The sequence below is a fragment of the Telopea speciosissima genome, chromosome 4 (genome assembly GCF_018873765.1).
Source record: "Telopea speciosissima isolate NSW1024214 ecotype Mountain lineage chromosome 4, Tspe_v1, whole genome shotgun sequence".
NCBI classification, from domain to species: Eukaryota; Viridiplantae; Streptophyta; class Magnoliopsida; order Proteales; family Proteaceae; genus Telopea; species Telopea speciosissima.
Window position 1 is genome coordinate 2,003,238 of NC_057919.1, and position 11,692 is coordinate 2,014,929.

General features: G+C 38.0%; 1 protein-coding gene across 1 annotated transcript; it reads left to right on the plus strand.

The window, feature by feature from the left end:
• Window positions 1–1,225: 1,225 nt before the first annotated feature.
• LOC122658699 (toMV susceptible protein tm-1(GCR26)) lies at window positions 1,226–10,106 on the plus strand. Its single transcript, XM_043853775.1, has 9 exons — window positions 1,226–1,372; window positions 2,952–3,608; window positions 4,589–4,795; window positions 5,100–5,315; window positions 5,443–5,665; window positions 7,636–7,883; window positions 8,631–8,809; window positions 8,936–9,189; window positions 9,930–10,106. The coding sequence occupies exons 1-9, from the start codon at window positions 1,241–1,243 to the stop codon at window positions 10,079–10,081; spliced, it is 2,268 nt and encodes a 755-aa protein (XP_043709710.1). The 5' UTR covers window positions 1,226–1,240; the 3' UTR covers window positions 10,082–10,106.
• The last annotated feature ends 1,586 nt before the right edge of the window (window positions 10,107–11,692 follow it).

Genomic DNA, 11,692 nt, shown 5'->3' on the forward strand with positions numbered 1-11,692 from the left:
AGAAAGAACCAGCTGAGTTTTAAAAAATAAAAGCATCATTAAGTCATAGGTAAATTTGGGACATTTGTTGAATATTCATCCTTATGAATTCAAGTGATCTTAACCAAAAAAATTAAATTTTTTTTTTTTCTAGTAATTACGTATAGAGTATCATTTTTTGTCTATATTTTTTTGAGTCTTCCCGAAACAAAAGGTGTAAGTGGATTGTGCATTATATTCAAGTTAATCTGTATTAATAGTTGGAAGCTCAATTCTATAGTAATTATTGATGAAGGTTTGGGTGATAGAGTCTAAATCGAATTAAAATCGAAACTGAACCAAATTGAGTTAGTTCGGTTTGGTTTTGAGAATGTGTTCTTATTCTCAATCGGATTGATTCCTAATTTTTGAGGCATTTAGAGTTTGGACGGTTATGGGATTGGCTTTGTTGAAATCATAATCGATAAGAAACCATTCCGTCCAATTCCTCTACACGTATGTGCAGGTGTACAATACCACATGATATGGATATGATTTAAAAAAGGGAAAAAGTTCTCTGTCCGGGAGTGTGGCTTACGCCAGTACTCCCATGAGTCTATCTCTCTCCTTCCCATGTGAAAAGATAGCTCTGCCCCTTATTTTAAGGAGGAGAGAGATAGACACATGGGAGTACTAGTGTAGGCCACACTCCCATACAGAAATCTGCTTCCCTTTAAAAAAAATTTTGTTTAAAAAAAAGAGAGTTTTAGCTAGACTGTACGACCCGATATGACCGATATGTGCTGTGGACTAAAATCCAAGAGTGCAACTGTGCAAGTGTAACACCAAGTAGGGGTGTAAATGAATAGCCGAAATCCGTTTCTGTATTCATTTAGCACTATCCAAATCCGTCCGAAAGCTATACGGATATGCTATAACTATCCGAAAAACTATATTTACATGTAAACAGATAAAATATCCGATCCATATCCGTGTCCGTATCCGTTTAGCACTATTTGAATCCGTCCGATAGCTAATCGAATGCGGATGCAGATATATCACTATCCGAACCGAATCGGATCCGTTTACAACCCTAACACCAAGTATTACTATATTAGTTTGTAGTTGGCAGACACTACACTGGACAGACACAGGAGAAGGTTTGGCCGGAAAAGTCGATTCAGTTATGGTCTCCGATTGCAGCAACTTGGAGTGATCAAGGCATCAAGCAATCTCAAATTCTCAACTCAGGGAATCATTTAACTCTCTTTGGTGAAGGAAAATGACAGATCGTGAGAAGTTTTTTCGTGTTTTTTGTATAGGGACAGCCGATACGAAGTTGCAGGAGCTCCGATTCCTCTGCGACTCCGTTAGATCCCATCTTGAGATTTTCTCTAAGACTTCTGCGCTCAAGGTTTCTCCTTCTAATCCTTACGAGCATTCTTTCTATTTAAAAACAAAGAAATCACCTCTCACATGCGAAACTGTGGAAGATTTTTTTATTCTTCTTCTTCTTCTTTTCTGTAATCAATAACTGTGATATGTCATATTTGTTATACTCCTGAAGTCTTGCTATGGATGGTTAACCGAAGACTTTATTCTTGATTCAATGTTAGAGGTAGTCAATGATGATTTTGAATTTTTTCTATAAATTTTGGTTGTTATATCCATCAAGTTCTTCTTCCATGGTATCTTTTTCATCCATGATTGCAAACAGATCTCCTTAATGAACTATTTACTCAATTGTTGGATGAATCACTACTCCAATGCTCACCTTGCATGCACAACATAGCCTTTCAATCTTCTAATAATAATAATTTTCAAGGAGATTTCCTTCACGTTCTGTCTACCTTCAGTTGATGTGAGCATATCAAAATCCAATTATATGGACAACCTTCATCCCCACAAGGATTAGGAAAGGACAAGGTCTCCAACAAGTGAATACTATACTGTGTAAGGGGATTTATATTTATAAGATATTCATTTTAAGGTTATAGATTGTTCAAATTAATCTGATTTAGAAAGTTTAGAAAAATATGACTTGTAAATGCATGAATTATTGCATGGAGTCTTCCAACAACCATCAGGATCCCACGCATTTTTTTTCTTTCAACAACCAGCCCTTTGAGTATCATGGGAATGAAAAAACGTTTCAACACTCGTTGCTCCCCCACCCCGATCACAATTCTTTTTTCTTCCTTTGTGCATGAACAATGTCAACACTTATTGGGTTTTGGTTATTGTTCTTGTTAGATAGGTTTTGTAGCAGAAATCTCTCTCTCTCTCTCTCTCTCTCTCTCTCCTTCTCCGTGTGGAAAGCTATACCCCTACTCTGGGAAACCTTAGGTTTACAAAGCAGAGTACTCTCTCCTGGTTTCTTACAAAATGAAATTGATTACCATGTCACTAAAACAAGGAAACCAAGGAAGATGAATACACCTTAACACCCATTTTAGAAAAGGTATATAGTGTACTAATCCAGTGTACAGTATCACATTATTGGTGATCATTCACTGAACTGAATACAAGAGACATAGCAAATACAAAGCCCATCAATTTTTATGGAGTTATGGTATTCATATAAACTTATGTCATTGATGTCATTTTGACCATGAAATCCATGTTAAAATCTCTACTGATTCACCCAAAATCCTCTCTTATTGTTGGCTTAGTTGTGTAGGGCAGCTATCTTGTGTATTTCTTTGTTGTAATATTTGTTTTTTTCCATTTCTGATTTTGATATGCTAATAGAATGAGAAAGATAAATTCGAAATTTTCTTCTCTAAAATAAAAGGAAAATCATTCTAGAATTCTAATTAAGATGTTGAAACTGCATGCTTCATATTAGTTGGCTTTCAACGTGATTTAACTTTTTGGAGTCTTAATTGATTTTGTGTATATACTTCTATATTTCTAGGTTTATCTCATTTCCCATGCATTATACCAAGGGATTTTTTTTTTTCTATCTCATAATTTGCTTATGGAAATGGCAGGTTCAAGTGATAGTTGTTGATGTTTCTACTGGTCAACGGGAAACAGAAAAATTGAGAGATTTCCCATTTGTGACTAGAATGGAGGTTCTCTCTTGCTGTTTCGGATTGGAAGGGCAACCGTTAAAGCAGCTTCCAAGTGATAGGGGTCAGGCAGTTGCCATGATGAGTAAAGCCCTTGAACATTACCTGAAGAAAACTCAAGAAGATCATGTTCTTAGTGGAGTTATTGGCCTTGGAGGCAGTGGTGGAACATGCCTATTATCCTCTGCTCTAAGATCTCTTCCAATTGGAGTGCCAAAGGTCATTGTATCAACTGTAGCTAGTGGACAAACTGACCCTTATATCGGAACCTCAGATTTGATACTATTCCCATCAGTGGTAGATATATGTGGGATTAACAGTGTAAGTCGGATTGTTCTATCAAATGCTGGAGCTGCTTTCTCTGGAATGGTCATTGGAAGACTATTGGGATTCAAAGATTCTGGTAAGATGACTGAAAAACGTACAGTTGGTATAACCATGTTTGGAGTGACAACTCCATGTGTAAATCTTGTCAAGGAAAGACTGTTGAAAGAAGGTTATGACTCATTGGTTTTCCATGCCACTGGGGTTGGTGGAAGGGCTATGGAGGATCTGGTCAGAGCAGGATTAATACAGGTACTTTAGTCATGTAAATGTTATTTGCACTTAAAAGAGCAGCTAACTTGATGGAGATGCATGTGTGAAAAATTTACTGGACCTGTATGTCTTTGTCATCTGAAATTCCTTCTCAATGGTGCATGCCTTCCAAGTTCAAATGGTTGATAAAGACGAGGATTTGCTTGTTGGTTTAATGAAACTGAAATGAAATAGGTTAAAGGTAGAGGATGCTATTTATTTGCAATAAAAAAAGAAGCTTTGCTTCTGTCATAACCTCATTGATCTCGTATACCTGATTGTATCAAAATTGAGGTCAGATTAGTACAAATTCAAATTGAGAGCTGGAATATCCAAAGGATATCCTTGGATGGGGTATGTCTAGTTGTGCCACATGGAAGGTGATCTTGCAAGATGGACCGTTGGATGTACAGGGAATGATCCGGATTGGCTACGTATCAAATTTCAGACTCAAATTCAAGCATATACCCTCCATGCATTGGCATGCATCTTCTTGGTAGTCAAGGCATTGGCATTGAAACCCTTGGTAGGCCTGGATTTTTCAATGCTTTTATTTTGCCACTTGGCAAACTCCACTTTTTCGCTGAAACTTGACAGGGGAACAAGGGATCCTTGGGGTCTACAAAATTTCTGCCTCATCTGAATTGTCTGTGGGACAATTAGGTGCTCGTCCAAAGATTCCTTTTGGACGTTCCTGTCCATAAAACCAAATCCATATGTACTCTCTTTCAACATTAATGGGGAGAGGGGGGGGTAATGTAAGTGCTATTCGTTTTGACAACTTGATCAGTTTTTCTCTTTGCACCAGTAAGAAGTTACAAGAACCTTTTTCCTAATCCACCTTTTGTAAATTTTAGATTTTGTTATGAACTAGATCAAATCAGCAAGTTGGTTCAGTTTCAGTTTCTGAACTGAATCAGTTTTTGTAGTATCTTGTTATGCCTATCCGTTCACTCTATTTATCTCTTGGTTTTGTCTAGGGTGTTTTGGACATCACAACGACGGAAGTTGCTGACCATGTGGTGGGAGGTGTGATGGCCTGTGACAGTTCTCGTTTTGATGCTATCATAGAGAAGAAGGTTCCATTGGTTCTGAGTATAGGAGCCTTGGATATGGTGAATTTTGGAGCTAAAGATACCATACCTTCGAATTTTCAACAAAGAAATTTTCATGAACATAATGAGCAGGTATCGATTTTATACTGATTAGATTTGTTATACATACTTTCCCACCACTGAGCTGCCTTCTCTGATGAAATGAAGTGCAAGTTTCTCAAACATTATCTATTTTGAGTACAAATGATAATTAGGTCTGGGGAATTATGTAAGATGGACAAATTCTCCCACAACACACATACATATGCAAAAAGTTGCCACTGTTACCTTGTTTGATGATTGGAGAGAAATAGCAGTTAGTTAATTTGACTGCTAAAATTTGTGAGACTGATGCTGAATATGTGGATCTGTCAATATCATTATTAACATTCTGCAGGTTTCACTTATGCGAACTACAGTAGATGAAAACCAGAAATTTGCAGCATTCATCGCAGATAAAGTGAACAAGTCATCATCTAAGGTATGCATTTGCTTGCCACAGAAGGGCATCTCTGCTTTGGATGCACCAGGGCAGCCCTTTTATGATCCTGAAGCTACTGGAACTCTTATCTCTGAATTGGAGAGGCTTGTTGAGACAAATGTAGATAGGCAGGTACTCTCACTACTCATCTAATGATGCACGCTGTTACAAATTTATTTGTGTATGGGATGCATTATCTTTATTTTCATATCATTTTGTATTTACCTTTTTAGATTTTAATCTTGCTTCATTTTGGCAGGTAAAGAGATATCCCTATCACATAAATGATCCTGAATTTGCAAATGCCTTGGTTGACTTATTTTTAGCAATTAGTGTCAAGAATTCCAAAGACGCCGGTCTGCAACAAGATACTGTCCTTGAAGACTGTCGACATCTTCATGAGGAACACATTTCTAAGGGGAACTTGTCAGGCTGTGGAATCATTTGTTACAGCCCAACCGATTTCCCTGATGCAAGACCAGGTTATAGTTTGCCTCCTTTTATATTTTGGACAATCGAAACCTTGACTTCTGGATTTTACATTTTACATCTGGGGAGTATAACTATTGCAGGAACTCTGAGAAATAAAGTCATGATGTTGGTGGTAAAGAATTGAAGCACGTTAAGATCATTTTTTATACCTACTTTGGCCAGTTTCCAGTTTTAAGTTACATGAAGGGGTTCTTAACAACCCCCCCCTCCAAATTAAGTTAATAAATAAATTAAAGGCAGTATTTAAAAGGGTTGCTTTTGTTTCTGTATCCCTGATATGCATGAATCAGAGTTGGACACATATTGCTGAGTCTGACTCGATGGGCTAAAAACCATGTTCCTGGGGATTCCTCAGGAGACATCTTTGTTGATCAACAATGGATTTGTTGTGATCCTCATGGATATACCAGGTTACTATTTATATGAGTTGTCTTACATACCTATGGAGAAGGGCATAAATAAATGTTATATCATGTTTGTTGCAAAAAAACTTGCCATGGAAAACTGCCACCATTATTTATACAGTACTTATGTTTGTGAAGCAGACTGGGCTGGGCCAGGTTGGGGCACAACCCGAGGCCTCTGGCCCAACCTCCAATTCTGGAACATTTTTGGCAGGCTCAAGCTTTTGGGACCCAAGATGCACCCCTAATGGTAATCATGTCAAACAAATATGGAGGAAAAAGGAAAATCCAAATTCTCTCATCAGAGTTGTGTGTCAGAAGAATCTGACTTCTTCATGTGGATGCTTCATCCAGTTAGAAAGAGATACACGTAAAACTGGTGCTTTGCATGTGTACTTGACCATTTAAACTGCTATGTTAGTCCTTTAAGGTGATAATCCTTGTTTTGGATGTATACCACATTTTTTTTTGTGTTGTAGGACCCCCCCCAAAAAAAAAATCTTTGTTTGTGGATGTATCTCCACATTCTTTTCTGTCATCGGAAACCCCTAAAACCCCAAAAAAATATTTCTTTTTTTTTTTTTTGGGAAGAGATCATGGAACTTACTGATGAAGAGAACTCTAAACCGCTGCTGTGCATTTTAAATATTTCAACTCTACTAAAAAAGTTACATTTATGAAGTGTTAGTGCAGCTTCTCTGGGAGACCTTATTTATTTATTGGTTTTGAAATCACATGTAAGAAGTCCACCGGTAGTAGAAGAGAAACAGAGATAAGGCATTAACAAAAGGAAAATTTGTGTATTGACATCCAAGTTTCAAGGCCTGTATTAAAATTTTATCCTTCTTGGGAATCTTAAATCATGTGGGTCTGCTGTTGTAGAAGTTCAGCTACCCTATATGTGTTGTACATTGTACATCCAAAAGGGTTGATATGGTGATATGGTTAATAAATGCTCTCATGCAACCTAATGTTTTCTATTACTGAAATTTCTAGAGGACTTTTAAGGATAGGTATTAATTGTAAATACTAATAAAAATAGTACAAAGGTAAGAATATCAATGTTATTAGGCCTGCACCACTACATTGGGGGATCATATTTGTATTTGTGGCTCAGAAAATTAGATTGTTTTCAGGAGAATTGTGTACATCTTCAAGCAGATCGAATATGACCTGGATCTCAATCATATGTACATATTAATCGCTGAAAACAAAAGGAAAATGGTTTGTTTAATTTTGAAATGATAGTTATTTTCTTTTGGAATTTGAGGTCTTAAACGAGGACACATGCATCAATGTTTACAATTATATGAAATATTTCTACTCTGAAAGTTCATGTCGGTTTTAATCATTTTGTGCGATTATGCTTGCCTCACAGTTCTGGTTGAAATCCTTTGTAAATGTCGCTTTTACCCCTTTTTTTTTTGGCTAACAAACTCGTAATGTTGAGTGTTATAGATAGAACAAATTGAGCTGAATGTTCATTAACTTTGGAAGAATTGTTGTGTATTTTGCAAAAATGTGGACCAAGACCTTATGGCTGGCCATCCTAACAGAAACTTTGCGGAGAACTCAGTCAATACGCGATCAATTGAAAGATCAAATAAATAAGGGAATGCCCGTTATAGGAGCTGGTGCAGGGACAGGCATTTCTGCTAAGTTTGAGGAAGAAGGTGGTGTAGATCTCATAGTATTATACAACTCAGGTCGCTTCCGCATGGCAGGACGGGGTTCCTTGGCAGGTTTACTGCCTTTTGCAGACGCAAATGCGGTGGTGCTTGATATGGCTAATGAAGTATTGCCAGTAAGTTCCAACTACTTGACTACATAAAGTTATTTTAATGAGAGAATTTGCTTTTCCGTATCCCCTTTTATTTAAGTCAGCCAAGGAACGCAGTGAAAAAGACCTAGAGTTATTATTAGTATTATTATTATAATTTGGAAAGGTCCAAATATCCCAAGTGGGTGATCTTTTGAAATGTCCCTAACAGCAAATGGCCTACTGTTTGATAGGTGGGTCAAGTTCTAGATTGGCTTTGTGTCAAATTCCAACCTTAAATTCAATCATTTACCCTCCAATGTAATGCATACCACCCCCCCCCCCCCCCCACAATTTGTCCATACACTCCCTCCTAGAGTCCTAGTCCTGTGCACCCTCTTCGTATCCGTGGATTTTTTTTATTTCTTTGCTTTGTCACCTGATCAACTTGGGGAACTTGGGGTCAATCAACCTGTCCACAAGATTTGGGCCCCACTGGAGTTGCCATGGCATATATTGGATGTCAGGTGCGATTTTTTAGGTCAGCTATTTGGGTCTCCTCCCTCAGGACGGAAGTACTAACCATTAGAGAACTTGAAAATATCGGACATCTTCATAACTATTGTCATTTTTTTAAGACTTGAAAATTTGATAGATGGACTACATCATGGTTGTATGAACAGGTTTGACCTTAATATCCGCATACCAGCCTTGTCAAACCTTGTTTCTCTTTAAAGGCTCTATAATTATCTCATCAGATTCACATGAGTATAATCCAGAAATGGTGTGCAGGTGGTCAAGAAAGTACCTGTTCTTGCTGGAGTGTGTGCAACTGATCCATTTCGCCGAATGGATTACTTTCTAAAGCAGCTGGAATCAGTAGGATTTTTTGGGGTGCAGAACTTTCCGACTGTGGGACTTTTTGATGGTAACTTTAGGCAAAACCTGGAAGAGACAGGAATGGGATATGGGTATTTCTCAAATTTTCTTTTCATTTAATCAATACTCGGGTGTTTTTTAATCTCAGATTTTGAATTCAAATGTACATCTCTTTCTCTTTTCTCTCTTTCATTTTATTTTTTTTTCCTTTTTGTTAGCATGGAGGTTGAGATGATTGGAAAAGCTCATAAACTTGGTCTCTTGACAACACCTTATGCTTTCAAACGAGAAGAAGCCATTGCCATGGCAAAAGCTGGAGCTGATATTATAGTTGCTCACATGGGGCTCACAACTTCAGGGTCTATTGGTGCTAAAACTGCCATCTCCTTGGAGGACAGTGTTGCTCTTGTGCAAGACATTTCAGATGCTGCACATGAGATAAATTCCAATATCATTGTGCTTTGCCATGGAGGTACTATTTGGCTATCCCCAGTCCCCTATGATTCTCTGCTCAGTGAGCTGAAATTTTCTTTTATTATACTCCCCTCCCCCCCTCCTCTCCCCTTCTCTCTCTATCCAAATACTTTTGGCTCAGAGGTTGAGGGCTCATTCTAGTAGTAGGAGATATTGAGTTTGACACTTGACTCTCTCTCTTTCCTTTGTTTGGTGGAGAGAGATTTTGATTTGACTTTCCAAAATTTAAGATGTCATACATTTCCTTTCTAGCCAGAAAACTACAGGTTTTTAGCGCCCTGTAATTTTCTTCGCATTAAACGCCCTTGCTGATCTAGATACAAAAGGATATTTATTCTCATGTGAGGGTGAAGAGAGATCATCTTTATCCATGGTGATTTGATGTTATGATTGGACTCTTGGAACAATAAATTACATCATTAACTCTTGCTCCCTATTGATGAAGGTTTGAAATACCCTTTCCATAGTTGAATCAGAAGATTAGATCCTATGGTTGAAGAGATTCTCTCACATCCCCTTGGGTGAAAGAAAACTTGTTTGTTGAAGAGATTCTCTCATCACCATGGGTGAAAGAAAACTTGTTCAAAAACCATTAGAAGAAATAATTTTTCAAGCTCAAATTACATCATGAACTCAATAAAAACCATATAGACAATATTTCTTTTATGTGAGCAATTCATTTTTGACTTTGCATGTCTGTTTCTATAATTTACTCGGATTTCTTGGCACAATTTGCAGGTCCTATATCCAGTCCTAGAGACGCTGAATTTGTATTGAAGAGAACAAAGGGAGTTCATGGTTTCTATGGTGCATCAAGCATGGAGAGGCTGCCAGTTGAACAAGCTATCACTAGCACCATGAAAGAGTATAAATCGATTTCCATGAAGTGAAAGTGTGAAACTATCCCCCCCCCCCTCCCCCCATTTACGCATGTGTGAGAGCTTGATTCATTTACGCATGTGTATTTGAGTTTGGACACGTCACATCATTGTGCCACATGGGAGAATTAGATAGGCTGACTAATTATGTGTAACTTGTTGGACCATGAAACGGTAACTTTCCCAAATATAAAAGTTGATTCAGGAATAAAAACCATGAAGTGGTTCTCAGTCTGGGAGGCAGCTCTCCTCTTCCAAACAAGAGATAGGGATGTCTTTTCCCTACTCTTGCCCGAAAACACTGCTCAGGGTAAGGTCCATTCCTCCCTATTAGAGGACTTGGAGGTGATAATTATTCATCTTTTCATGGGGGATGCGAGAGAGAAACACATGGTAATGGCATAAGCCACAAGGTATGTGGTGCATGCGCCCAGACGGTCTAAATGATGGCCCCAAACCCGTCAAACGCAAAAACACCAGCCTGATTTTTTTTTTGGTGGGTAGAAACACCATCCTGCATTCCTGATTTGATATTAATTGACCCTGTGCTGGTGCAGGGGCCACGCAGCCTGCATACGAACCCCCACACATTATAATTTTGGGTTATTTTTAAATTCCTCCCTGAAAATGACCAAACTTATAGTTGCCCCCTTGAATTTTCATTAATTCCATATGTACCCCTGCTTTTTAAACTAAATATCATTATAGTCCCTCCTGTTAGACGTTATGTAATAACGGATCCCAGTTTTTTAACATTGATGGACCATTCTGCCCCTTTATAGGGTAAAACGACAAAATTGCCTTTATTTGGAAAAAGTAAAAAACAAAAAAAAACTCTGCAACTCATCTTCCCCAAATCGATTTGGGGAAGATGAGTTGCAGGGTGTTTTTTTTTTTTTTTTTTTCAAATAAGGGCAATTTTATCATTCTACCCTATCAAGGGGCAGAATGATCCATCAATGTTAAAAAACTGGGATCTGTTATAACATAACAGACCTATCTAATGGGAGGGCCTATAGAGGTACTTAGTTTGGAAAGCAGAAGTGCACGTGGAATTAGTGAAAGTTCAAAGGGACAGCTGTCAATTTGGCCATTTTCAGGGGTGCATTTGAAAATAACCCTATAATTTTTCATTCATACGCATAAATGTTTACATGGCTGGCAACATTGGGGTCAAGTGGTCAACCAATCCCCAGCCTTACCAAACCTTAGGCCTGCATTTCCCAACTGTTTACAGTCCAATCCTTCGAATTTTTAGCCAAGCATTAAAAAAAATAAGGGGTGCGTGCCGGGGCAGACTTGCAGATGCTCCAAAACAAAATGCAATTTTAAGGTCTGGGTTGCCTAGGGCCCCTGAACAAGTCCCACTCCGAGGTGAAGGCAGGATTTGATCACGCCTTTGATGCTTAATCGATGATTTCATGATTTACTTCCAAGTACCAGTAAAGGTAACAGGAAAAGGGAACTGTACTGCACCTATTGTGACCTGCTGGAAAAGAAAAAAAAAGTGCATTCCATGTAGGATCTCTTTTTTGGGTGAAAATTCCATTTACGATCAATGCTACATGGAGAGATATATAATTGGACTTGCATCTAGAATTGACAGTTTATCCAAACCATTTC